Source organism: Cladophialophora psammophila (genome assembly GCF_000585535.1).
Source record: "Cladophialophora psammophila CBS 110553 chromosome Unknown aczJe-supercont1.31, whole genome shotgun sequence".
Lineage (NCBI taxonomy): Eukaryota > Fungi > Ascomycota > Eurotiomycetes > Chaetothyriales > Herpotrichiellaceae > Cladophialophora > Cladophialophora psammophila.
In genome coordinates, this window is record NW_006912952.1 from 66,373 (window position 1) to 92,792 (window position 26,420).

General features: G+C 53.5%; 12 protein-coding genes across 12 annotated transcripts; 5 read left to right on the forward strand and 7 right to left on the reverse strand.

The window, feature by feature from the left end:
- Positions 1-128: 128 nt before the first annotated feature.
- Positions 129-1,235, forward strand: A1O5_12076 (glucosamine-6-phosphate deaminase; the record flags this gene model as incomplete). Its single annotated transcript, XM_007752645.1, has 2 exons — positions 129-887; positions 957-1,235. The coding sequence occupies 2 exons, from the start codon at positions 129-131 to the stop codon at positions 1,233-1,235; spliced, it is 1,038 nt and encodes a 345-aa protein (XP_007750835.1).
- A 383-nt stretch (positions 1,236-1,618) lies between these two features.
- On the reverse strand, positions 1,619-3,115 carry A1O5_12077 (betaine-aldehyde dehydrogenase; the record flags this gene model as incomplete). Its single annotated transcript, XM_007752646.1, has 1 exon — positions 1,619-3,115. One exon carries the CDS (start codon positions 3,113-3,115, stop codon positions 1,619-1,621), a length of 1,497 nt encoding a protein of 498 aa, XP_007750836.1.
- A 1,146-nt stretch (positions 3,116-4,261) lies between these two features.
- On the forward strand, positions 4,262-6,088 carry A1O5_12078 (choline dehydrogenase; the record flags this gene model as incomplete). Its single annotated transcript, XM_007752647.1, has 3 exons — positions 4,262-4,333; positions 4,389-4,560; positions 4,629-6,088. The coding sequence occupies 3 exons, from the start codon at positions 4,262-4,264 to the stop codon at positions 6,086-6,088; spliced, it is 1,704 nt and encodes a 567-aa protein (XP_007750837.1).
- A 1,017-nt stretch (positions 6,089-7,105) lies between these two features.
- Positions 7,106-8,423, reverse strand: A1O5_12079 (uncharacterized protein; the record flags this gene model as incomplete). Its single annotated transcript, XM_007752648.1, has 2 exons — positions 7,106-8,134; positions 8,190-8,423. 2 exons carry the CDS (start codon positions 8,421-8,423, stop codon positions 7,106-7,108), a joined length of 1,263 nt encoding a protein of 420 aa, XP_007750838.1.
- A 538-nt stretch (positions 8,424-8,961) lies between these two features.
- Positions 8,962-9,630, reverse strand: A1O5_12080 (uncharacterized protein; the record flags this gene model as incomplete). The annotated part of the gene is made up of 1 exon (XM_007752649.1): positions 8,962-9,630. The coding sequence occupies one exon, from the start codon at positions 9,628-9,630 to the stop codon at positions 8,962-8,964; it is 669 nt and encodes a 222-aa protein (XP_007750839.1).
- Positions 9,631-9,720: 90 nt separating this feature from the next.
- Positions 9,721-10,389, reverse strand: A1O5_12081 (uncharacterized protein; the record flags this gene model as incomplete). Its single annotated transcript, XM_007752650.1, has 1 exon — positions 9,721-10,389. The coding sequence occupies one exon, from the start codon at positions 10,387-10,389 to the stop codon at positions 9,721-9,723; it is 669 nt and encodes a 222-aa protein (XP_007750840.1).
- A 2,821-nt stretch (positions 10,390-13,210) lies between these two features.
- Positions 13,211-13,396, forward strand: A1O5_12082 (uncharacterized protein; the record flags this gene model as incomplete). The annotated part of the gene is made up of 1 exon (XM_007752651.1): positions 13,211-13,396. A coding segment is annotated over one exon (186 nt), but the record flags the coding sequence as incomplete, so codon positions are not given.
- Positions 13,397-14,940: 1,544 nt separating this feature from the next.
- Positions 14,941-15,631, forward strand: A1O5_12083 (uncharacterized protein; the record flags this gene model as incomplete). The annotated part of the gene is made up of 3 exons (XM_007752652.1): positions 14,941-15,142; positions 15,267-15,335; positions 15,486-15,631. The coding sequence occupies 3 exons, from the start codon at positions 14,941-14,943 to the stop codon at positions 15,629-15,631; spliced, it is 417 nt and encodes a 138-aa protein (XP_007750842.1).
- Positions 15,632-16,348: 717 nt separating this feature from the next.
- A1O5_12084 (uncharacterized protein) lies at positions 16,349-17,566 on the reverse strand (the record flags this gene model as incomplete). The annotated part of the gene is made up of 3 exons (XM_007752653.1): positions 16,349-16,619; positions 16,765-17,246; positions 17,330-17,566. The coding sequence occupies 3 exons, from the start codon at positions 17,564-17,566 to the stop codon at positions 16,349-16,351; spliced, it is 990 nt and encodes a 329-aa protein (XP_007750843.1).
- Positions 17,567-18,478: 912 nt separating this feature from the next.
- Positions 18,479-20,417, reverse strand: A1O5_12085 (uncharacterized protein; the record flags this gene model as incomplete). The annotated part of the gene is made up of 2 exons (XM_007752654.1): positions 18,479-19,761; positions 19,814-20,417. 2 exons carry the CDS (start codon positions 20,415-20,417, stop codon positions 18,479-18,481), a joined length of 1,887 nt encoding a protein of 628 aa, XP_007750844.1.
- Positions 20,418-22,203: 1,786 nt separating this feature from the next.
- On the forward strand, positions 22,204-22,786 carry A1O5_12086 (small nuclear ribonucleoprotein; the record flags this gene model as incomplete). Its single annotated transcript, XM_007752655.1, has 3 exons — positions 22,204-22,420; positions 22,513-22,584; positions 22,659-22,786. The coding sequence occupies 3 exons, from the start codon at positions 22,204-22,206 to the stop codon at positions 22,784-22,786; spliced, it is 417 nt and encodes a 138-aa protein (XP_007750845.1).
- A 633-nt stretch (positions 22,787-23,419) lies between these two features.
- Positions 23,420-25,840, reverse strand: A1O5_12087 (uncharacterized protein; the record flags this gene model as incomplete). The annotated part of the gene is made up of 9 exons (XM_007752656.1): positions 23,420-24,456; positions 24,525-24,680; positions 24,741-24,885; positions 24,936-25,067; positions 25,127-25,230; positions 25,291-25,454; positions 25,520-25,583; positions 25,634-25,699; positions 25,768-25,840. The coding sequence occupies 9 exons, from the start codon at positions 25,838-25,840 to the stop codon at positions 23,420-23,422; spliced, it is 1,941 nt and encodes a 646-aa protein (XP_007750846.1).
- Positions 25,841-26,420: the final 580 nt, after the last annotated feature.

Here is a 26,420-nt window from a genome sequence, read left to right on the forward strand (position 1 = left end):
CTACGTCAACGGTTTGTTGCTGATCTATTTTACTCCCAACCCCCCTTCCTTCCGCAACCGTTGTGCCGTGACCAACCTCTCCCTGCTCGTTGCCCTCTCGCGGACTTTGGAGAAAGCTCACACGCACAATGAAGGTCATCATCCGCGACGACAAAGATAGTGCCTCCAAGTACGCGGCTCGATATATCATCAATCGCATCAATGCCTCCGCGCCAACCCCCCAAAGGCCCTTTGTTCTAGGACTCCCCACGGGCAGCAGCCCCGAGATCATCTACAAATACTTAGTGGAAGCGCACAAGGCTGGTGAGGTGTCATTCGCCAATGTCGTGACTTTCAACATGGATGAATACGTGGGCTTGCCCGAAGAGCATCCCGAATCCTACCACAGTTTCATGTACAAGCACTTTTTCGCCCACGTCGATATCAATCCCGAGAACGTCAATATTCTTAACGGGAATGCCCCTGACCTCCGAGCCGAATGTGCCGCCTATGAGGAAAAGATTGCCCGTGCCGGCGGAATCGACCTTTTCTTGGGTGGCATTGGACCAGATGGACACATTGCATTCAACGAGCCTGGTTCTTCATTGCGGTCAAGAACCAGGGTCAAGACGTTGGCAGAAGATACAATCCGGGCCAATTCACGGTTCTTTGGCGGCGATCTCAGTCAAGTTCCCAAACAAGCATTGACGGTGGGTGTGGCCACAGTGATGGACGCCCGGGAGGTGCTGGTCATCGTCCTAGGCTCCAACAAGGCGGTCGCTCTGGCCAAAACCATCGAGGGGGCCGTCAGTCAAATGTGGACCTGCAGCGCGCTGCAGATGCATGAAAATGCCATGATCGTGTGTGACGACGCCGCCACAGACGAAATGCTCGTGAAAACAGTCAAGGTAAGCACGCGTCCAACACAGATTTCGTTTTCCAGAGCATACCCACTAATCTGCTATTGATCTCCGCAGTATTTCAAGAGCATCGAACAAGTTTCGGCAGAACAGGAGACCGCCAAAGCCACCCCTCAACAACGGTCGCAGGTCCGTCTGGACAACTGGCGAGCGGGCCTGAAGGAGCTGAGAATCGACACGGAGAAGAAGGACCTCCTGGATCAAGAGGATGGAGAATTGACACCGGACAGCATGTCGTCAAGGCTGGTGGACTCGGCGATTGCCATGAACGACAAGAAGATGGGCGATTTCATGTTCGATCGCATGGGCTCCCGTGTTTCGACCTTTGCGGCCTAAAACGAATAGATAGAATCGGATTTTATGTTGGTTCGGAAAATCAGGAGATTTGGAAGTCTTTGCGGCACTGCTGCTTGGTCCAGAGACGGTGATGGCGGTGGTACTGGTTGATTCTCTACGGAAGAATTTTCTCTCGCTTTTGGTCGAACCATGTCATGTCCTAGTTACGGTACTTTTGTTGGCGATGGTGGTTTTGGTTGGGGGTTTGCATTGGTTCAGCGAGCAAGATCTAGGGATAAAAATTCCTTCGCGGCACGGGCGCGGATGGAGCGCCGTATGGGATACTATTCGGGATATTTTTTGAAGCAGGCAAACCAAGCTCTGCGCTATCGAACCTCCCCGCTTCCAAAACATTAAAAGGGCAGTGTAGAGCTAGTGTGTCGTTATAATTTCGCAAACACAGTCGGGACATTCCCTCCCATTTCCACCAGCGTACTCTTATTCCGCACCCAGGCCTCCAGGCCTCTCCGTCCATTCTCGACGCCGACACCGCTCTGCTTCCACCCACCGACGGCCATCTCGGCCGGGGACTCGCCCCAGGTATTGATCCAGGTGATGCCGGCTTGCAGCTGCCTGATGACGTGGTGACACTGGTTGATGTCCCTGCCGAAGACGCCGGCGGCGAGGCCCAGGTCCGTGTCATTTGCGCGCGCGACGGCCTCGTCGACAGAGTCGTAGGTCAGGATGGCCATGACGGGGCCGAAGATCTCCTCCCGTACGATCCTCATGTCATCGGTGCAGTCGGAGAAGACGGTCGGTTGAACCCAGTATCCGCTCCTCAGATGCGCGGGCAGGTCAGCGGGTTGGTTGAGGCCGCCTTGGAGCAGCCTCGCCTTGTCGACCTCGATGCCGTGCTTGATGTACGCCGTCACCTTGTCGTAGTGGGCCTTGCTGACCAGCGGGCCGAAGTTGGTGTTCGTGTCCATCAGCTCGCCAGGGCGGATGTATTTCATCTTCTGCAGCAACACCCTCTCAAACTCGGGCTTCAGGTGCTTGGGCACGAACACTCGCGTCCCGTTCGTGCAGACCTGGCCGGTGCTGAAGAAGTTGGCCATGATGGCTCCATCCACCGCCTGGTCAGTGTCTGCGTCCGGTAGCACGACCACGGGGCTCTTGCCTCCCAGCTCCATAGTCACGTACTTCATCTCTCCCGCGGCTGAGCCTGCAACCTTGCGACCTGTTGAGACTTGGCCAGTAAAACTGACCTTGGCGACAACTGGGTGTTGCGTCAGGTAAGCACCCACCTCGCCGGCCCCGTAGACGACGTTGAATGCTCCGTCGGGGAGGCCAGCTTCTTTGTAGATCTCGGCGAGGAGTTGCCCATGAAGCGGCGTCACCTCTGAGGGCTTGTATACCATCGTGTTTCCCGCGGCGAGACAGGGCGCAGATTTCCAGAGCGCGATCTGAATGGGGTAGTTCCAGGCACCGATGCCCACACAGACGCCGAGCGGTTCCTTGAAGGTGTATACCCAAGCCGAATCGCGGAGTCGAAATGATTCCCCATTCAAGCCGCCCGATGCGACCAGGTTGGCGAAATACTCGAGGACATCGGCGCCGGTCACGATGTCGACGGTGGAGGTTTCTGAGAAGGGCTTGCCGGTGTCTGTGGTTTCGATTCGGGCGAGCTCATCGTTCTGCGATCGAAGTATCGAGACGGCTTTGTGCAGTATCCTGGCTCGCTCAATGGGCGGTGTGCTGGACCACGAGGGGAAGGCTGCCTTCGCCGACGAGACGGCCGAGTCGATGGCGGACCGGGAGGAGGTGTGGACTGTACAGACAGTTTTGCCCGTTGACGGATCGACCGAAGGGAATGTGTTGGATGAAGAGGAGGACGGTTGAGGCTTTCCGGCGTAGAAGGAATGGCGCTCTGGGAGCATCATGGTGGAGGAGAGGGCGATGAAGTCTTGTGGAGGAGTTGATGTGTGAGAAGGTAGGAAGGTGTCGGTCTGGAGTCTGGCTCTCTGTCTGTCTGTTTGTTTGTTGCACACCGTCCCATCTCAATTGAGGTCAGTCTTCTTTTTTTTTTTTGGTATTACTTACTCCGCACGCATGTCCCCTGCAGCAGCTGCGTGCAAGGTGCGAGGCGGGCAAGTGCGAGGCGGGCAAGTGCGGGGCAGCAAGTGACGGACCATTGACCAGCCCTTTTGCTTCTTAGGGCCGAGCCCACCCACCTCACTAATACTACCTCGTACTGTTCCGCCATATCCGCTATCACCATCACCCTCACCATCCTCCACCATCCTGCACCATCCTGCACCATCCTGCACCATCTCCGGATGCTTTGGCTGCTTTGCCGGCTCCTGGGTGGAGGGGACCCTTCTAGGTGGCTTCTACCCACCGCTTACTCGTCCCCCGTGATTCTTTCCCCCTTGCAGGCATCGATTGTCAACTCATCAATCCTCCCAGCGAATAACCCTCCAGTCGCTCTGATAGAGTGAGTGATAACCTTTCGCTATCTGATAGTACGGTACATAGGTAGGTCCTCGAGAGGGTGTCCTCTATCAGCTTCTTTACCTTTTCAGGCAACATCAACCGCGCTCGCCTTCAGCATTCAGTTTTTTTTTTGCCTCCACCTAGCTCTCTGGTTGCTTTCTGTTCACCGCCACCAGCCGACAGGCTGCATTTCCCATTTTGCTTTTGTGCCCCGATTGCTCAGGGCAGGGATCCTTTTACCTGCCGAGACCAGAGAAGACAACTAGGGATCCGGTCCACACGTTGTAGTTGCTTCGCCTGCGTCAACTTGCAGGACGCTCCCCATCGCCTGACTGGCCAACCAGGGTTGACAAGGTTGGGAACATCCTCATCCTCAAAGCCCAGCAGCCATGACGGTGGACTGATACCATACCGACACTACCAAGTGACCAAATACTCGTTACGCAATAGATTATGTGGGTCGCGGATTCCCTCAGGATATTTTTTTCAATTGTCCATCGATCTGGTCCTGGTGACTTAAAATACCTGGACGTCGATTCCTACGCCGTCGAACGTCACCGTCCTTCACGACTGATTTGTCCCAAGGACCCAATATGACGACCAATCATTTAGACGTTTCCGAAGTCGATAGCTATGACTATCTCATTGTGGGAGGTGGTACAGCAGTAAGTGCGTGGTCAAAAGGAACGAGCAGGATGCTAAAGGCCTGTGACCTGATAGGGCTGTGTGATTGCATCCCGCCTGGCCGAATACCTCCCTCAGAAAAAGATCCTGTTGATAGAAGCCGGCCCCAGCGATTTTATGGATGACCGCGTCCTGGATCTCAAACAATGGCTCAGCCTTCTTGGTGGAGAACTCGACTATGACTATGGCACCACCGAGCAACCAATGGGTATGTCGGCATTTGATCTTCTTTCAACGAACCCGACTTGTTGCCAGGACTGACGGGCCAACTCTCAGGCAATTCTCACATCAGGCATTCTCGTGCCAAAGTCTTGGGCGGTTGTTCCAGTCACAACACACTCATCTCCTTCCGGCCCTTTGAATATGACTGCAAGATCTGGGAGTCCATGGGCGCCAAAGGCTGGACCTTCCCTATGTTTATGCGTGTGTTGAACAAGCTTCGAAACACGGTCCAACCGGTCCATGCCCGCCACCGAAATCAGTTGTGCAAAGACTGGGTCCAGTCCTGCAGTACCGCCATGAACATCCCAATCGTACACGATTTCAATGCACACATCGCCGCGACTGGCTCGTTGAGAGAGTGTGTGGGCTTTTTCTCTGTCAGCTATAATCCTGATGATGGTCGGAGATCCAGTGCCAGTGTGGCCTACATCCATCCGATTCTCCGCGGCGAGGAACACAGACCCAACCTCAAGATTCTGACCAATGCCTGGGTCTCCCGGATCAATGTTCGCGACGATACAGTGACAGGCATCAACATCACACTCCAGTCAGGCCAAAAATTTACTCTCACGGCACGGACTGAAACCATCCTCTGCGCTGGCGCCATCGACACGCCCCGTCTCATGCTCCTCTCCGGTCTGGGCCCGGCACAAGAACTCTCCTCTCTCTCCATCCCCGTGGTGAAGAACATTCCCGGCGTAGGGGAAAATCTGCTCGACCACCCGGAAACGATCATCATTTGGGAGCTCAACCAACCCGTCCCACCAAATCAAACGACCATGGACTCCGACGCCGGCATCTTTCTGCGGCGCGAAGTTCCTAACGCGGCAGGAAAGAAATCCACACCTACCAATCCGGCCGCACTTCCGGATGGAAGCATCGCAGACGTAATGATGCACTGCTATCAGATTCCGTTCTGCTTGAACACGACGAGATTGGGATATGACACTCCGATCAATGCATTTTGCATGACTCCAAACATCCCTCGCCCTCGATCTCGAGGGAAACTATATCTCACTTCCTCCGATCCAAACGTCAAGCCAGCATTAGATTTCCGCTACTTCACAGACCCCGAGGGCTACGACGCTGCCACCTTCGTCTTTGGACTCAAAGCTGCGCGCCGGATTGCTCAGCAATCCCCTTTCAAAGAATGGATCAAGCGAGAAGTGGCCCCCGGACCGCAAATCCAATCGGACGAAGCGTTGTCCGAGTATGCGAGAAAAGTCGCCCATACAGTCTACCATCCCGCGGGCACCACCAAGATTGGAGACGTGGTCAAAGACGAGATGGCAGTGGTTGATGAGAATCTGAAGGTGAGGGGACTCAAAGGGTTGAGAATCGCGGATGCGGGCGTGTTCCCGGCCATGACGACCATCAATCCGATGTTGACAGTGCTAGGGGTTGGGGAGAGATGTGCGGAGTTGGTTGCTATGGAGGCAGGCTGGAAGTTGAAGGAGGTGGAAAAGAGTGGACTGGGCTGGGCAAATGACAAGAGTCTCAGACCCAGACTCTAAGTTGCGGAGACGGAGGAAGGGCCATGCAGTGTTTGATGGAGGCAAGTCTCTTCCAGTTGGCCGGGGCATGAGACATGACATGATAGCAAAGTATGAAATTCACTCCAAGGTAACTGTGGATGCATGCTGTTCTGATGCTGGGATGTCCGGAGCCACACAGTTTTGGTGGAATCCACGAGACCCCAGCCAATGATAATGATGAAGATGGAATAACACCACGCCATTGTCGAACGAGGCGAAGCGAATATGGAGGCTGTAGCGATGTATGTAGATCGCCGTCCCACGCCGACGGCGACGACTATTACATAACTTGACTGGATCGAAACCCGCACAGGGCTATGTACTAGACTGGGAAGCACGAAATTGAATTCAGGCTGGGGGTGGTTGGATACAGAGGAGGGCAGTGTATCCCACGGCCACAGTGTCGCACGCACGCGCACACGCAAATGCGAAATGCAAAATGCAAAAATGCAAATGACTGACTGACATACTGCATACTTCCTCCCCATGTCCCCCTTCCCTTTGCTCTTGCCCTTGCGCTGGCGCTGGCTCTGGCTGTGGCTCTAGTCCCTTCGACCTACCAGTACAAGCTCTTGCCACGGTACATATGTACTCACGGGACTGACATGGACGGGGTCGGGAGATTCGGGCCCGGCAGGGAGACACGGAGCAGGACATGCCTATACTCTCCATATACAGAGTGGGTATATAGGTAGGGAGGCGAGGAGGGGAATCTCGGATGTTCACGAAATTCAACAGCGAATGGATTTGCATTTACATGCATGCACGCACGCCCCGAAAAGTCGAAATTGAAAGCAAATACCAGACAATCTCGGTGTTCCGTGCTCTGCTCTGCTGCGCCGCGCTGACATTGCTCTGTACCACTAGTAGATAATCCCCTCTCTCCGACCGTGCCGTGTCGTGTCCATTTGAGTCCAGGACTGGATGACAATCGCCGCCATGGCAGCGCTGGAAATCAGCCCCTCAGCTGGTAGCGATGAACTCGACTCAGTCAAGTCAGTCACCCACGTTGACCCCAGCCTTGTCCGCGTCCTTCGGCTCTGTCTTTTGTGGTTCCGTCCCTTTTGCTGCCTCGTTCTCGCCCTTGGCGGAGCTTGACACTTCGGTTGCTTTGCTTTCGGGTATCTCAACAGCATCATCCCCGTCATCGTCCTCCTCTGGAATACTCAACTTCTTTTCCAGCGCTCTAATCTCCTCCGGTGTCGCTTCTCCAATGTCACTCCCACGATGCTGCCTACGTGGCGCTGCCTGCTGGGGTAAACTTGTAGAAGAACCGGCACTGATTTCATTCTCGGCCACCGCGATCGAAGACTGTGATGCTGTCGATGTCTCTTCCTGCTCTGCCAGAACCTTATCGCTCTCTTCTATTGGTGTAACGTCATTCAGCCTCGACTTCGACGTTGTAATGCTACTCGATCGTCGCATTTCGAGGATTTGTTCTTCTTTTGACGACGACGCCTCTTCTCCACCGCCTGCAGTTAGTTTATCACTTGACTCGGCGATTTTGTCGACAGAAGTTCTTGCAGCGCCCTCCAAGGCAAGTTGAGCCGGCGTTTTAGCAGCCGTGACCTCCTTGGCCGTGTCGGCCGACTCCACCGCCGCCTCCGTGCTCAGTCTGTCAGCTGCGGCCGTGGGCACTTGGTCTGTGGTGCTCTGCCCCTTGGTGGGAACTGCTGCGGCTTTGGTAGGCTGGGCAGCAGCGCCTTTCTTTTGGGTGGCTTTGGCTGCGGCTTCCGCGCCCAACTGCCGAATGGCCATGTTCATGTGCGATTCGGCCGACTTCTGTGACGAAGCTGGCTTTGCATCCCCGGCTGCAGCATGCTTTTCCTTCTCTGTCGGTTCCGCAATCGATATGTGGCGAGTCTCGGACGAGGCACGCGAGGGAGGGCTGGATGAAGAAGCGCTCGTTGCCGGAACTTGTGGAGCCAGGTTCGCGGTGGCAGTTAGGCTGCCAAAATCTTGAGTTGCAGCAATTTGCTCTTTGAGCTCGCCATACTCATTCCACTCCTCGATTTGCTCGAGATCCTGAAGATATTGATTAGCGGGTATGGGTGTCCGGGTCCGGCTGATGATCACATACGCCGATGATTTCTCCATATTTGACCAGGCCCGGCAGCTTTCTTCCCTTGGATCTCCTGCCCCATAGCATACGGGCCTTCTCATCCGTTGCACAATCCAGTGCTCGAAAGGGGATCTTGTTGGCCTTGAGGATGGTTTCTAGCCTTGAAGTCGCGGTAATGATGTGAGAGGATCCGGCTGTGAGGGAGGTATAGAGGTAGAGCGTCGGGTCTGTGGAGTAGGATGTAGCCGCCATGGTGGGCGGTCCTGGCGGGGTGAGGGAGATATCGGAAAGGAGGGAAAGAGAGTCGTATCCGTGCTTGCAATCGAGGCGAAGTCCCCAAGTCTAGAAATGAAAGTGGGCAGTGGGTGAGGGATTTATCCTGTGGTCTTGTGATAAGACGAGAGGAGCAATTGTCCGGAAGAGCTGACAGTAACACGAGGGGCACAGACGTGAACTGACCGACAAGAGGGGAGGATCAAGAGAGAATAGTGCACAGAATACACATATCAAAGAGATCTGGCAAACGACATAGAGAATGGCGCGTCTAGTTGTACCTTGTAAGTGGTTGCTGGTCAAGTCACTTGAAACAATCCCACAGGGCCAGGTCTGCCTCTACTTGGTACGCAGATCAATTGCTCCGCCGGCAGGACGGGGAATTGGGAAGGTTGGTGCTGGTGATGTCATTGCGCCAAGCCTTAAAATGACAGGCTTCAAATGACGAGACCTAGGACCAATCGAGCTAATCTCTCACTTGCTCTCACCTTTGCTCCATTCTTCCCCATTTCAATGCTCAAGCCCGCAGCCTTGGTTCAGTATTGTCGAAAAGCCCTTCCGGATCCCATTTGTTCTTCAAGTCCATCACAAATTGATGGTCCTTGCCAAACAACCGGCTGATCTCCGTGTCCCGAGTCTGCGTCAGCGACGCATACGTGACACCCAGCGCGTCGCCCGTGCCTTGCAATGCCTCATACAACTCCCGATACCGCTGCGTGGACGCCTCAACGTTGCCCGGATCGATCGTGATGCCAACTATTTCCATTACAGAGTGAGCGAGGCGCGCTCCAAAGCAAGATCCCGGGTCAGGCTCCGCCGAAGAGCCTCGCATTTCATGGATCAACACCACATTGGCCGAGTCCACGGGTCTTTTCGACAGGAAATCTCCCACCACATCGGCTGTTCGCTCCGTGATTTTTCCAAAACTCACCGCGTTGCATGCCTCGCGCCCATACACTCTGCCTGGGGTCCACGACACAATGAGATTAATCAGTTCCGTCGGGGTCATTTCCTTGACCATCGATGTATCCGCCCCGTCCCCTAAAGCAGCGACTTGCTCCAGATACTGCCTCCCAGCTTCCATATCTGGAGAACTCCAAGCAAAGTTGACTGCGAATATCCACCCTGACATGTCCCGCTTAGGGTACCAGAAGGGCGATACTCCTCCATAGGGAGATTTGGCCATGGCATTGTAACCAGAGAAGTATTTACGGACGGTCGCCCGTATCTTTGATGTGTGGAACAAAATTGTTCCCGCCAGGAACTTGGCACACTGTCAGGATTGAGCTTCCTCGGCCAAAAAAAATATGATACTTGCCTTTTCGAGAGGATAAATCTTAATCCCCAGCTCCACCACAATACCGAAATTACCACCAGCTCCTCGGATACCTTTCACCAGTTCATCATCCGCTTCGATAATGTCGCCTTGCCAGGTTACCACACGAGCTCTCAGAATTTGGTCCACTCCCAAACCAAACCTCGACGCCAACCAGCCGTACCCACCCATCATGGCCCACCCAGCATACCCAATGGTTGGCATATATCCAAATGGGGTGGTGAGCTTTTGAGAGGTCAACGTCTCGATAACGTCTCCGATCAGAACTCCACCTCCGATGGTGGCCGTCTGCCGATCTTGAGAAATCTTGATCGTCTTCATGTGCCGCATGTCGATCACTAGACATCCGTCTGCAATGCTGCGTCCGAAGACATCGTGGCCTCCACCCCTCACGCTGATCTTTACTCCATGATTGCGCGCAGCGTGCACAAAAATTGACACCTCTGAGGCGTCTCTCGGCCGGGCGATGGCAAGAGGTTTTGCTGGGTTGTCGATGAGGTAGCTGGCACGGATATCGGCCCAGTCCGTGGATGAAGCAGTGAGAACCTCAAGATCAGGCCGCTTGAGGAGGTCTACAACTAAAGGATGTAATTCCTTCAAAGAACCCATGGTATGTAAATCGTTCAGACTGCAACCCAGCTTCTGTTAATGCGACCTTTCCACTGGGAAGTGGAGTTTCGACCAAAGTGCCTGAAGCCAGCGATTTTCCACTCAAATTTGAAGGTAGGTGCACACAGTTTATATTCTAATCTAGCCAACGCTTTCACCCCCTTTTACAGGACATCCGCCGAATCCGGTGCCGAAGTCGGTAACTCTGGCTCTTCGTCAGCTTACAAAATGTGATGCTCTAGGCGGCCATGGCAAAAGGAACATTACCGAAGTCCCCCTTTACGCCCGGGGCAATCGCAAAGGGTCTTCCAACGGATTTGACAATATGCTGACATTGGTCCGGATACACTGTGCTACCTCTTTCAGTCACGTCAGAGTGTGATCCACCGACCGTGGAGTCTATTGTGTAGGGAATGTTCATCAACAAATCCAGGTATTTTGGCTCGATCTTGCCTGGCTTGGCCCCTTGACACAATAGCAAACACGGAATATGGGGAGCCTTGGACCCTCCTTCACCCAGAAAGGGAAAATGCGCTGCTGTATCTTTTGGAGCTCTATGCTTTAGGCGACCACCTTGTTGATCTTTCACCAGAGCAGTGGTCGCGGTTATATCGGCAACAACAGTCTCAGGTGCTGCACATACATGCAATATCTTATGGACCCCGGGCGGTAGACGAGGCTATGACACCGCATAAGTCAGACCCAATTCGGTTCTCCAACTTCAGGTGAAATCCGCTGGGCCTTCCTTAAGTTACGTAATTGCTTACAATGGTTCAGTGTGGCTATGTATATGCAGCATGACCTTCCTTTACCCTGCACCGGACGAAGGGACCCAATGCCCCAAGCTGTATCATATCAGCACGATGAAACTCAAAAGGCAGTCTTCTCTTTCATCCCTGTTATTGAAGAGACCCTCTCCTGGAAGCCTTGGAACGACTTGCCAATTGGCTATGGATCTCACCAGGTAAGGTTTTCTGACGGAACTTTATATTGCCGAGGTGTCCTATGTGGATGTCTGGCACGATGGATTTAAGTCTGCGCCGAGGTTATATGAATGAGGGTACACTGCGTCTGTTTTCAAGGGAGCCGGGGAACGCTCTATATCAGCGGAAGCCCGCTGGTGAGACATCCCTTCGCGTATGATTCTGTATTGGGAATGTACAGCTTCCAAGGCCTTCAAGGTGAGCTGACGATCTGAGTTGTCGTTCGCAAATCCCTTGTCGAGATGTTCGCCTCTGTGACGGTTTCGGAACAGTCAAGGATGATCCAAGAACAGGCCTTGATGGTACAATACCATGCTATTCTACGGTAGCCCTCAGAAATAGCGACAACGCGCTGATTCCCGGGGAGACTGGACTTTCCACTGGCTATAAGATGGTGAGCAAAGCACGATGGGCGGAAACCCTCATGTCTTCGATCCCTCAGACTATCTCGATGCGAAAAGCCGAAAGTTTGTTCTGTCACGCAGAAGTCCTTCCTGACCCTTCGGCCTGCTCCAGCGTCGCCTCGAATATTCTCAATTCCCACTCCTATTCTTCCATGGTATTTAGCCCAGCCACTCACCCTGGACTCGGACTCTTCCTTGTGGGGCTGGCGACCTCGTTCCATATACGAGGTATGAAAAGCGCCAATTAGCCACCTAAAATGCTAAATTGCCAAGGAATGGTTTCCTTCATTCGGTTTCAATCAATCTATGGTCTCTAAGTTTTGATCCTCATTACCGATACTTTGATGCGCCTTCTGATGTCTCCCAGACGCAAAGGGTAACAGAGCTGTTCAGCTGACGTTTTGGGCGAGTTCTTTCCCTTTCTGTCGCTGAATCGCCACATTCGTGATGCTGTGGATATAGTTCTGGTAAAAAGAAATTATCTTGGTTCAACCGCAACCCTCTATCAAGTCGAAGATGGAATGATCCTTAAATCATTTCATCCAACCATAGCTAAAGCGGGAAGCATACAAGCTTGTGGTTGAAAAAATACTCGAAAAGTTGGGAGAGCATCCGCGGATTGTCAAGTATGTTCATATCCATCAAAAGGGACCAACATTCTAACGTCATCACTCCCAGATATCCGGGGGTTTAAGATTGTTCGCTCCTCCAAGGTCTACTTATGGTCGAGACAGACTCCAGTAATTCACAGGACTAAATCGACCGGAATAATGATTCAATATGCCTCGCAGCTCGGAAGAAATAGTGCATCCAGCTGAACGAAGCTACTCAGCTCCTCCACAATAAGGGCGTGATTCACTCAGATCTCCGTCCCGAAAACTGTCTCCTTCACGGATCCAGAGTGTCTCCAGACATAGTCGGGCACTGGCCTTACATATCGGGGCATCCATCCCCAGAAGAAGATAAGTGGCAATACGGAGAGAGAGTCGTGGATTTGCTCAAGGAACAAATACACCCAGACATGCAAACTGTGACGGGCGGCAAGATGACGATATATTGCTGGAAAAAGAAATCTGTCGCGGCCAAGGATGGTCTGCTAGCGCTGAAGATCGAAATGTGTGATGGAGCGAGAAGGTCACCTTGGTCAGCCTAGGATTCGGAGGAGAGCCTCGACCTCGGACTAATTATTGGAACTTCAACCGTTATGCCATGGTGGAAAAGATTTTTGCTGTACTTGGAAATCGACATAGCCGTTGCCTGTGATTGAGAATGCCCTCGCTAGATTCGGCCATGGCACCAAACTCTGTAACATTCCAGTGCTCTATTCCTTTTATTAAAACCTTTGCACTACGGCCACACCCTCCACCATGACTGCCACTACATTGAATCATTGCAAATTAACGGAAATCGCGGACCTGCGTCTTTGCCCACACGATGGGTCCAGTGGCTCCGGGGGCGCAGCTTAGTCAGAACCATTGGTCGATATACCTCGTTGCGAAGGAGGGCGGACCCATGCGGCTCAACATGGAAACAAACACCTCTCCTGGCACGGGTGAAGGCATCTTCAGAGGAACCCGCCATCAATACGACTTGATGAGCAGTCAGGTCCGACATTGGGAAGATCGATTGTGAGTGGCTGAGGAACTTCTCCCCGAAGTGGCAGGTCAACATTTTCTTGCAAAGGAATAGTAATCAGAAGAAAGAATATCTTGATCGCGGGTTTTTCAGTGATATAAACACACAGAGTCCTTCTCTTTTGCCTACCCAGTACTTTCTCTCTCCCCCTACCCACAATAATGACAATTCGTTTTTCGTCCCTGAGAAGCCTCGAATAATCCTCTTTTGAGAAGCGGGACGGTAGTTCAAGGGCTCGGGGAATCGATGAAAGCCGACAGACGGAGAAAAGGGAACAATATCGAGACTATTTGAAATACCTGTGCCCGCTTGAATGAGGGAGGAAAGGAAAATGCGGCGTCTGACGTGGGAATGCCACGGGCAAAACACGAGACATGCTTGAGGGACAAGGGAATATCTTGTCGTCAGACACTGTTCTTTAGAGATGCCCACCGCCTCGTCGGGAAGAAGAGCATCTTGTTCTCCTTAGCCTCACCCGCCAGCGAGCCAGGTAAGCACTGGGGTCCCGGTGTCAGCTAATTATTACCCCTTCCCATTCCCATTCCCATTCTCATTCCAAATCATTTCGTTTCGAAGCTCCGAAAGCCCCTCCCTCTAGGTACTCGGTACTTCCAGGGGCCGTTTTCTAGAAGGTCTAGGCTCATCGTCCTCATCCCGATTCCCGGCAAGCCATAATTTCTCGCATGACGTCCGCCAACGGCCTAAGCTGAGAGAATACAGAAACCGTCCCCTCCAGCTCCGCCATGGGCACGCTGGGTTGCGCAGACTCGCTCGGAGGAGCTTATCAGCGGAAGGAGCAATGGTATCCGAGGAGAACAGCCAACGAGTACCGATTTACTAGCTACAGTCATGCATGGTAAGCAAGTCGCGGAAAGAATGGGAACTGCCAACAAAGGCGATGCATCCATTATTGATCTGGCTCAATCTGCAATGGGAAGTTGAAGACATGCTAGAACGAGCCTTGAGGTCGACGGTTGAACCGGGCCCTATCTGTCGATGCCTGTTGGAGTCTGCTGGTTGAGACACAGCAAATGCTCAGCCGGGTCGAAGAAGAGACTGAAAGTCGCCTCCCCCCCCTCCCCCCCAGGGAGACGTCGTTTCGAACTGCCAGCGACCGCGGGGAAAAGTGATCAACGTCCAAGTTGCTCTTCGTATGCGGGTGGTATCTGTCACCACTTCCCGTGCCCCTCCATTTCTGACGTGGACAGAGGAGCAAGGAGGAGGCAAGGATCAATCGGCGGGTCGAGTACAATAGCCAAATGCAGCAGGGGACTCGCCGTGGGCCCTCCTCTCCCCAGAGCATTCCAAATACTCCGTTCCTATTCCAAAAGCACCCCTTATCTTGACCTCATCGTTGATCTTGGAAGCTGTCAAGATGTAAATATAAGGGGTGACGGGTCTCGAACATTTTTATCTCCTCCTCTCCCATCATCTCAAACCAAAATCACCAAACCAGCATCATCAACGCTTCAGTCTCCTCAGAAATTCACACAACTCGCACCCTCCATCCACATCCGTCCCAACCAACCATGCCTGAATACAAGGGAGTCTGCCACTGCGGCGCCACCGAATGGACCGTCGAGATCCCCGAAGAGAAGCACATCCTCTGCCACTGCGGCGCCTGCAAGTTGATGGGCGGCGGCGAGTTCACCCTGAACCAGATCATCCCAAAGTCCAACTTCCACCTGACCAAGGGGGATCTGAAGGTCTACTCCTACAAGGGCGATTCTGGTACGCTGTTTAATCCCTTGGTGCCCCGGGCAACAGTCCGGTTTGGACAGTGGGGGGCGTGGAAGAAGGATTGAAGGATTCCCAGCGCTTCTGGATCTATTATCGCTGACCCTGGCTTCAATAGGCAATTCTGTTGATTGTTTCATGTGCCCTAAATGCGCGTCCTCGCCGTATCACCACCAGCATGTCATGGGTAAGTCGCATATTCACCGGTTTGGCATGTCATGTCTTTGTCTGGACCGGGCTCTCCACGTCCGTCCAACTGGCTACCTACCTATTATCTGTCCATCCCACGTCTTCTAGAGGGGGGGCGGGGTTATTTTTCTGACGCGCACGTCGCTAGGTGAGAACACAATCGTCATCCGAACGGGCCTGCTGAAGGGATCCGACAAATGGGGCAAGCCCGCCGCCGAGATCTACGACAAGGACCGCGCCTCGTGGCTCCCTCAGACCGGCGAGGCCAGCTTCCCCGAGGTGCCTCCTTCGTAGAAGAGGGAAGTATCAAGGAGAGCTTTCACTGCATGGCTTAGTTGGTTGATGGGCTGGTTGGCGCACACATATCCTTGAGCGATCAAACCTATATATACATATATTTACGAAATATGAAACATGGACGTGGACGGTCAATCTCTCACTCCCCCTTTTGCTCCCTTCCGCCCCATCCGCCAGGAATGGTAAGGTTGTAAGCCCCCGTGGAGGTAGAATAGATAGTCAGGATCAACCAAATAAACAGGTCTGGCACTGCATGCTATGGTATGAAATGGTATGGCTATTGCCCTGGTGCGTCTTGCGTTTCCTTCTTTTTTGTCTTTTTTCTTTTTTTTTTTCTTTTTTTTTTGTCTTTGATTGTACTACTTTTGTCAACATATATCTCTGCGATCGGTGCTCATGTGCATGAATGCATACAATTACAACATAACGCAACACACCCTGCTAATCCATACTATATGTCGCATACCACAGAACAGCCATATCGGCCGCCCTGCCGTGCCTCCCTCGATCGGCCCCATGCATGGCCGGTTCACGTGTCGTCTCTACCACCACCGCCACCTCCCTCCAGGATCCTCTGCTCTCCTTGGCTGCGGTTCCCTGCGCTCGAACCCTTTTCTCTTCTCTCTCCCTTTTCGTTAGTTCTCACTCATGCACGCTGGAAAAGACTCAAATGCCGCTCTGCGCCTCTCCTCCCAGCGAGCTAGGTCAGTTGGTTTAATCAACATCCGGAACGGGCAGTCCCTGCACAATCTTGACCCGGCGGCCCAGCTTCTCGAGCGCGCGCTTGGAGTTCGCCGCCCTCAGATCCGCGCTCTCCTTGTCCGAGACCAGCACAAAGTCGTACGTCAGGAGCGCCGTGCCTTGCTTGACGCCGTACTTCTGCGCGATCTCGGCGTCGCACTTGGACAGGTCGACGATGAGCGAGTTCTTCACGCCAAAGACCGCGTCCGAGGTCTCGTACGGGTCGTTTTTCAGGTACAGTGCCCTGTTTGATGAGGAAAAGGACACAAAGGTAAGCAAGCGGACAGACCATTCGTGTGCAGGCGGGCGAGGGTGGGATAGTAGGGTCTGTGGACAAGAGGGGAGCTGGACAAAAGGGAGAGCGGGGGTTCTGTCCGCCTGGCACTCACGTTATCAAATGGTCAAACCCTTCCTTCTCAAACATGAAATGCATATGCGCCGGCCTCATGGGATGCCGACCCAGCTTCTGCAATAGCTGGCCCACAGGTCCATCGTGCGGGATCGGATACGGCACCGGCACGATCGCGTTGAACCAAAACACGCCCTGGGCGTCACTCTTCATGATACAGCGCCCATCCGGGCCGTCCCTGTCGGGATGTTGGACGTCGTATTTGCCCGACGAATCCGTCTCCCAGATGTCGATCGTGACGCCCTCGATGGGGTTCCCCGACACGTCTTTGACGGTGCACAGCACGAGCAGCGGCTCGCCGTTGGCGTCGTGCGACATGACGCTGCCGTGCTCCATGGTCTCGGCCTCGTGGGTGTGGAAGGGTCCGAGGACGGTGCCCTCTGTGGACCCCTTTGGTTTGGGGTGGTCGATGCTGTCGACGAGGAGGGAGAGGCCGAGGATGTCGGAGAGGAGGATAAATTCCTAAACCAGGCGGGCCCGCATCAGCGAAAAACCACATCTCTCAGGCCCCTCGTGCGTGCTCAGGGTCAACAACCGCAACATACCTGCCGCACATCGGTACAAATGTGACCCGTCTTTGTGAGGAACTGGATCCCCGCCATCCACTCCTGCGTGCTCAACCTCGTCTCCCTCGCAAAGTCATGCAGGTGCACCACAAGCCGTTCGAGGATGTACTTGAAGCGCGGATCCGGGTTGGCCGAGTTGATCAGGTTGACATTGTCGGTGATGTTTTCGATGGTCAGGTCCATCAAGGGCGGGATCTTGACTTGTGAAGGGTCCATTGTTGTGGTGTTCCTCGAGAAGAAAAGGACAGGACAGACAGAAGAGAGCTCAGACGGGAGAGAAGAGTAAAGACAAAAAGACCCCACAGACTGGAAAAGAATGCCAGTGATATAACAATGAACAATGTCCTGCTGGTCCTTGAGTTTTTCCCAAACCCCCCCGATACCGTGGGGTAATTGCTGATGGGGGAGTTATCCGAAGGGCTGCCAGGTAAATAAACAGCGCAAGTTTCAGGAACCAACAAAGAAAACTGGTCAATGACGGGCGTCTGAAAAGGATCCTCCCCAGTATGAGAATGTCATTTTGCTTACCTGGGGATTGGTCAGGAGATATTCCCCTCCAGAGTCGAAGGCGAGACAGATGACGGTGGAGCAGCCTCTATCCGACACAGCTCAACACAACACTCCCACTCACCCACTCACCAGAAAAAAATATGGAACACATCGGCAAAGGGAGAATTCCCCACAATCGAGGGGCAGCTTTTGTACAAAAATGCTCTTCGACGCCGAGTCTCGCCGGGTCTGTCTGGGAATGGATGACAAAGTCCCATCGTACATACCATTCAATGACATCGTACAGCAGCCGGCCAGCTGTGGAATCTATTCCGTCACTTTTCTTCCTCCCCCCCCCCCCAAAAACCGTCTCAAAAGAATCAAGAATACATCAAGAGGGTCTATTGAACAATACAACCAAGGTTCCATGCTGAATCAATCTGTTCAATCTGCAGCATGTTCCCTATTGTCTTGAACAGATCGACCCAGGACTGCCGTGCCAACGATGCTGCCAATCTGCCCAAGTTTTCTTCCCACAAGCATATTGTGACCTGCTTTGAACCAGACGCCGTCCATGATGCTTTGAAACTCCTTTAGCTCTCGCTCTTTGCTTCTCCCTGCAGGAAGGAAACCCTAGTCCTAGCGTTGTCCACTTTGAGAGGCACTTCGGTAGACTTGTGCTGCCAGTGCCTGTAATCGATCACCTTCGTCGTCTTCGTCATGGCCGTCTGCATGCTCCTCTTCTCTTGGCGAAAACACCGGTGCATAAGAACTTGGCCCGCCCAGTGCTCGTTCGTCTGCAGCATCTTGCAATTGCTGAACCAACGGCGGCGGCCGAACATCAAATCGTCCTGTCAAAGTGCTGGATGGTATCGTCTCAGTCTTGGTAGTCGTGTCTGCCCGCGTCCCCTGTGACCCGTCGTCCTTCAAAGTCAGAGACTTCTCACTTGCCAGATCTAGAGAGGCTCGGGCAATGCTCGCGGATCTTTGCATTTCCTCTGCCTGGCGATTCACCTCCATCGCGGATCCAGCTGACAGGGGTGGCGCGCTTTCCCTGGCCGAAGCGCCTCGTGTTGCGTTCCTGTCGGGCGAAGTTGATCCAGGTGCGGTCATCTCCAACTCATCTGCCTTGACCTCCTTCCACGAACATTTGGCATGCTTCTTGGTACAGCCCATGCACGCTGTGAGGTTCTTGAGACAGTCCATGTGCAGCCTGCGACATCGATCGCATGGAGGAATCACTCGGTCGCCCTTCCACATGTTATCCATTCTTCGCACCATCTCCGCCTTGAATGGCCCGCCGTCATCCCTGTCCAACGTGGCGGGCTTCATGTGAGGCATGAGAGACGCCGGGGTATTCGGTATGGCCACTGTCGACGCACTTCCGGCTCCCAGTTCAATCGAACGGGAGCGCTGCTTTTCTGCAGAGGCGGCTTGCATCGCCTGTGTTCGAGCGGTGTTGCCTCCCAGCGACGAACGCCGAACAGTGTCTTCAGTCAAACCAGCTTCCCGTTCGCTTGGGGTCAAGAAATTCCTCATCAACTCGGCTCGCTCTGATGGAGAAGCATCTTTGATCGACTTGCCATTGATGATGGTGACGTTTCCCCCAATTGACGAGCCACAAGAGTCGTCGATAGTACTCCGTGGAACGTCGTTGGTGGAAGATGGACGCCGAAGGTCTGTTTCCGCGGAAGTGGATTGTCTCAAATTGACTGCTCTAAACCCGACTGGAGGCGATTGAGAGGCCTCAACACTCCTTACTGCGCGGATGCTGCTCGCGCCGTTCGTGTCTAGGGGCGAAAAGGGAGGTGCTTCGGTTCTCACGGCGTGTCGTTGTGCCTCGGCCTCCTGCTCGCGTCTGCTCAAGATTGCTGTGCGCCGACCTTTCATCTTGTGGATCAATTGTCGCGCTCGGCCAGATACTGGTCCGGATCAGCTTCAACAGCCATGAATTACAATAGACTACCGACGTACCTTGGTCTGCAAGCTGAATGACCTGGCCGAGATTGCGGTCTAACAGATCCATAACACCCAGTTCCTTTTCTTCGTCTTCAACGATGGGCTGCGGTGGGATAAGTTTCTGCGGCATCCCACTGGCGATGAGGACAAAATCCTCCTCCGAAATTTCGACCCGACACTGTTTGGTGTAGAACTGACAGACCCGCACTCCGTTGCGAGTTCTTTCTAGGTTGAACTGCTTGGGGTTGTTCTGAGCAAACTCGACCACGTCCAACCAGCTCACATGGGCATCTTTCGCATGAGACTTGAGGATCTTTGGTGGCCCATCGAACATTTTTTCGAACCGCTTGACGAGGATGGGGCCGACCGGACAAGCTCCCAAGTTGCCTGCCATGCTCTCATGGCGTTGTATAACCCCATCATATTCCCCCAGCAGGCGAGCGATTTCCGGAAGCTTGTCATTGACCGTGACAAGGGGGATCGTGTCCTTGTGTTGCCGGACCAGGTAGTTGATCTGCAGGTGGTTCGTAGCAGTCCGGGGGATCTTTGCTGCTGGGAGAGGTTGAGGCTCGGTCGGGGAGCGCGGTCGCTTGAGAGAAGTTGATTGCTCGGAGCTCATTGTGGCAGGAGGCTGTTGCTGGATCGATTTCGCATAGAGGTTGGAGGGCGCCCGAGTCGCTTTAGGTGCGCTCGGGCTGCGCGTGCTTAGCTAAGGTACTCTCGGAAGTGTGAAGTCGAGAAGGCCGCGGGCGGAGGTGCGTGGGAGGGGTTACAGCATCAGCTTCGAATAGTTTGGCCCAAGGCGGGCAAAGCTATTCTTGAAGCTGCAGCGCCGTGAGCGGAAGAGGAAATCGCAGTCGCGGTCAACGAAGTTAGAGGAAAGAAAGTGCGAAACAGAGGGGAGAGGTGGGAGGAGGAAAAGGGTGGAAGCAGTGAAGGGAGGGAAAGCTGTGGCACGTGGATAGGGTCTGGGTCTGGAGGAGAATGAAGCGCAAGTGGGAGCCCCAAAGATCCCGACGGGGCGGAACGGGTCAAGGGTATGACCGAGAGGGCGAAATAATTTACAGAGAACAGCGCACTGCTATGAGCGATGAGAAGAAGAAGAAGAAAGCGAAGTTTTGTGTGTGTGTGTGTGTGTGAGAGGAAATGAAATGAGAGGGAGGAAAGGCTCCAAGGTCCCCCAGCTCGCCAGGTGGAAACGGCGAGACGGTAAAGACAGCGGGCGAAGGAGAAGGGCGGGTTTGGGGTCTGCTGCTCGCTAGGTAGGGGAGGTACGGAGCACGGTTGTGGCAACCAACCAAGTTCCAGAGGGCTCGAGGGCCCGTGAAGGACTTCCCGACCCATCAGCCGCCAGCACTGCCTACCTAGGTACCTAGGCCATGAGTCAATGGGCGCACGCGGGGCTTATCACCCATCGACCCCCTCTTCAAACGGCAGGAAAACTGAGAGCCTGGGTAAACTGGAGGCAAGGGGGAGAAGAGAATCTGCCCACTTACCTCGTACAGCCATGGCTGCTGGGGGAATGGACACGCGGACGCCCACAGGGACTCGAGGGGTCGCCCGGACTCGGACGGAGATGACCAGCAGTCATCCCGATGGCAAGCATGGAATCAGAGATGGCTGCCCTACACTGCCTTGCCCTGACTTGCCCAGCCCTCTTCTCTAGAATGAAAAAGAATGAGAGAGGAGGGGGAGAATGTGGTTTTTGGGGGGGGAGGATGTGCCGCCGGCTGTCAACTAGCTGCCTAGGTTCCTAGGTATGCAGGTTCTAGTTGGTGCGCGGGGTTCAACCAGAAAAGATCAGTGGGCGGGAAGATCCCTCGGTGGTACAAGAGAAGTGTGCTCGGGGCACTCACGGGGGGAGGACTCAGGGCTACATACCATGAGTGGTGCAGGCTAAAGGTGGAGGTGACTAAGGTGAGATCCGCTCCGCCCAATGATCACCATTCCACAATCCTCTCTCAGACGCTTCGGCGGAACTTGTAGCGCGCCATTCAACGTCACCCTCTTTGTTCCTCAGCCTCCCCCCCTCCGGTTGTCTCCTTTAGCCCTTGCTGCCTTTGACGGCCAGCTTCCCACACATCACTCCACCATTTTCCTAGACCAACCTGGCCAAGCTTTGGCTTTGCGACTTTCCAAATCGCCGATTGTCCCTCTCCAACCACCCAAGAAAGGTGTACCCAACTCTACGGGGTACCTACCTAGGGCACGCAACGCAGCTTAGCCTGCTGATTTTTAACTGGTTCCAAAAAAAAATCACTTCTCACCACGCACAGTCCATTTGCACACTAGCCTCTTTACGGCTTGGGAGTTCTTCCGCCTTTACTGCGAAGGATCACTCTTACTGACGACATATATATTCCCACCCTCAGTCAACAAAAACACCCTTTACTCTTGGGAAGAAAATGTCCGAGCGAGGTCATTTTCGTGGAGGCGGCCGGGGAGGCGGCGGAAGAGGAGGTGGAAGAGGTAGGGGCGGAGAGGGCGGTCGAGGTGGTGGTGCTGGCACCGCTTCTCATCAGTCTAATCAACCGCACGAAAAGCCCAAGAAGGAAAACATCCTGGACTTGTCCAAATACGTCGAGAAGCAGATCAGTGTCAAGTTCAATGGCGGAAGAGAAAGTATGTCTCCGTGGGTGTCGAAGTCGTTGGCTTGGGCAGCGACGAAAAGCAAAGACTGTTTCCCTTTACTAACACAGCCGTCCTTGCTCCAGTTGCTGGCACGCTCAAAGGTTACGATCAATTAATGAATTTGGTGTTAGATGACGTCAAGGAAACTATGAGAGGTGAGTTCAGTCCCCTAGCCCAGCTCACACCGCTGGTGCGAAAACGTTCGGGGTCACGCTGACGACGAGGCCAGATGATGAAGGCAACGAGACAACCCGACCGCTGGGCCTGGTCGTCGCGCGCGGCACCTTGCTCGTTCTGATATCCCCGGTCGATGGGAGTGAAGAGATCGAGAATCCTTTCCAGCAACCGCCCGAGTAATGGTTGGAACCGCTCCGCGCGAGCAACAATGCCGGAGCTCCAACTCAAACTCGAACTCCAAGTCACGTATCAGCCTTGCTCTACTTCTCATCAGAGATTTAGTGTCCAGCCTGCATCGCCAGTCAAGAATCGTACACCAGCCGCTGCGCTTATGGCTCGACAAAGGAACATCATGTGCGAAACATTCCCAACACCAGACAAGCGCGTCCTTTGCGGTCGAGCAAATTGCACCTCTGGACAGGGTTGGGGGCGTCACCCGACCGATTTCAATCCTGGATTTCATCAAAAGGAGTGAAAGAAATCCATCGAGATCAACAGCCGATTTACAAACGGAGATTACGATTTTTTTTTATGGTTTCGTATATCTCGCTCCTACCTCGCTCCTCTCTGGCCGTTTCTTCCAAGATCATAATCGTTGCCTTCCATATCATGTTCCATCACATGTTCTGCGATGAGTGTCCGTCGGTTACTTCCTTCTTGTCACAAATCGCCTTTCTGTCCACCTTGGCAGATCCGTGAATGTCCGAGAGAGGTATTTATCACTCATGGCATGGCCCCTTTCCTTTATTACTTCCTTCGACCTGTGAGATACCATCATCTATTCCACTTTTCTTTTTTGGGGGGGCCTTCCACCTACCTCAAAGGCCCTCCTCTCTTTCCAACCAAATCCTGAAACGCGCTCTCCATGCCCTTTTTCAACTCGCGGTAACTCACCACAAACACGCTCTGTTCGTCCCTACTCACCAGCGTGATCTTCTCCTCCGTGCCTGCATCTAATTTGTTCAAACATGTCAAAACATGTCCCAGATCCACGACGGGCCGGTTCTGTGCATCGACCTGATGAAAGACATAGTCACGGAATAACTTGAGGAAATAGCGTTCCCCGTTTTCGCTCCAGGCTTGGTCATGATTATGTTCAGGTCGTTCGTTGATGAAATTTAATTTCGCCATGAGGCGGACGAGGCGCGCATTTTCGACTTCGCGGGCCAGCTCAGAATATAGTGCGTCATCTGCGTGGAGGGCGGCATTAAAGGCGGTGATCATTTGGTTGGAGATAAGCGTGACGAATCCGTCTATGGTTTTCTCCGAGTTCTGCATTGCAGAATATAACCACACCACGGCGTTTTGGAGCTCGGGCTTGAAAAAGCGCTTGAAAGCATCCATATTGCGGGCAAAGTTTTGACCCGCATCAAGTGTTCCTGAGCCAACGGCGAGGATGACAAGGGCGAAATTGACGAGATCTTGTCGTTGGACTTGGCCGAGAGGCGTGTGGGTGTTGGCGTCATATTGCACCACGTCCAGGATGGCACAGCCACTTAGGCGAATGCGGTTCTTCCCCGTGACGAGAATTTTACTCGGGTCGAGGATCCGCGCGGCCAGGCCAGAGTTATGGATGGTTTTCAGTGCCGAGGCGATTTGTACGACATAACTCCAGAGCGCAGGCTCAGTGGCTTGGTCTTTGCGAGCGGGGCGGGGGTTGTATGCATGACCAAGATGATGGTGTTCCACAAGGGTTTTGGAGAGAGGATGGTATTCCGTGGCGACGAAGAGGGACGAGTCGCCAAAGCTTCGGTTTGTGAAGACGTCGACGATCCGGACGACGTTAGCACTTATGATATTCTTCCAGGCTTGGCCAGCGCGGATTGCATGCTCGTTTGTTAGACGAAAACCTGAACATTAAAGGGTCAGCTCTTGAAAGACAGCAATGTGGGAGAAGCAGGAGAGTTCAAGGTCATACCTTCAATCCTTCGGAGGGCGAAGAAGTGCCCGTTGGCGCTTGATTGGGCTTTATATACCCAGGAAGTATAACCTCCGAATATGGTTGAACTTTTGTGGGCTGTATCGAGGGGGACAAGAGAGTGATAATTCTCAATGTGGTTGGGTAATTGTGAATCTGAGAAGCGATATCAGTTCAGCACCCGATATTTGAAAGAGGGCTTTGATGGATGCCTACTGGGTAATATTTGAAGAGCTGCTGCGGATTTCTTTTGAATTTCCTCTCGAAGATCGTTGGAGATAAAAAGGTCATGCACGGTACGTTGGTATGGGGTGAGAGCCGCGTTATATTGCCCAATAGGTGCATATTGGTGGTATTGGACCTGGCCGGAAATCAGCACCACCGTCACCACCTCCGTTAAGAGCTGCTTACTGGCTGTTGAAACGTGGGAGTGTTTTGGTAGAAAGCAGCGCCATTGATACTATGGTCGAGATATGGATTTGTTGCATGGCTTGGTTGAAAGGCTTCAAAAGTGTGAGGTATAGAAACCTCGCTTTCACTTGTCTGGAAGAATATCTATAAGCATCGGACGGAAACAGTCCTACTCTGTTTGACCGACTCACCAGCGAAGGATCTTGCACTCGTCTGGGAACAAACTCTTGAACGTCAGGCAAAGCCCACTCTGGAGTTTTAGCATCTTGTCGGAGAGGAGTAGCATTCGACGATCCTGGCATGAGTTGTAAGCCACCGGCGTCGTCTGATTCTGAGATACTGGACATCTGCTCACTGGAGATGATGGCCTTTGGCGTGAACGGCGCAGCACTGGCCGCCTTCGGGGATATGCCACTTGTTGATTTCTTGATGGCTGTTGCTGCGGTTGCGGCGCCATTGGGGGACAGGGAAGAAGGCGTGAAGCTGGGCGAGTCGACGTTGAGCGTCTTTTTGGACCGACTACTCCCTCGAGTCTCAGCGAACGATACCTTGATCCCAGGACGGGCAAGATGGTTCCACCGTACCTATCATTTTGTCCCCCATCGGAAGCAGCCTTCTCTACGGAGTGGGAATGGTTGAAGGTACATCCTATGGGCAGCGAGTTAGTCGCATGTGCTACACCCATCTGGCCAGAATACCTTTGTCTTCGTAGCGGCATTTCCCGTAGATGGTGACGTTACGACACAGAGTCTCCTTTGCATTTTCTATCCGAGCATGGGATCAGCACTCCAGGTCTCCCCCTTCACGAGCCTCAAAGTAACGGTCAACATACCCCGGCCTTTGGGTCTGGGGGACAAAAGTGCCTGTTTTGTATCTTCTGCATTATTCTTGATCACTGTGGCCATAATCGGTTACTGAGGGAGGCTGAGCATGCTGCTCCATCAGCCTTAGAGGTATGTCTCCGAGTTTCGCTCAGGATCGAGGCATTTCCTGGATCAGCAAAGGCCGAGGGCGGAGACGGACGACGGTTTCGACTCGAGTCGGTAGGCAGGCTAGATGTCCGGGGCTGGTCCTGTGATGGTCGGGGTGCATGCGAGGGGAATGAACATGACGACCAAGATATCCAAAAAGAAGAATCAGTAGACAAGCGAGGATGGTGGCGCAGTCGCCAGGTAGGAAATGAAGTGAAATGAGAAAAGGGCGAGTCAAGAGGTCCTCTGAGCGCAGCCGCGCTGTGTCCGGAATGTCGTCTGTCGAGCAGTCGATTCTCGCAGAAAGTTAAGAGATACAAGGGTGGGAAACGGAGGGATGAGGTCGGCGGGATCGTCGAGGCAACACAGGCCTGCACAGGGTCTTGAGGGTCCCACGGTGCCACCAGCGGATTACGAGGTGCGCACATCCACCTTTCCACTCCGCGGTTCGCGTACACACTGTTCCATTTGCCGCACAAATCAAACCAGCTGCGCACCATCCTCAGCCTTTGGT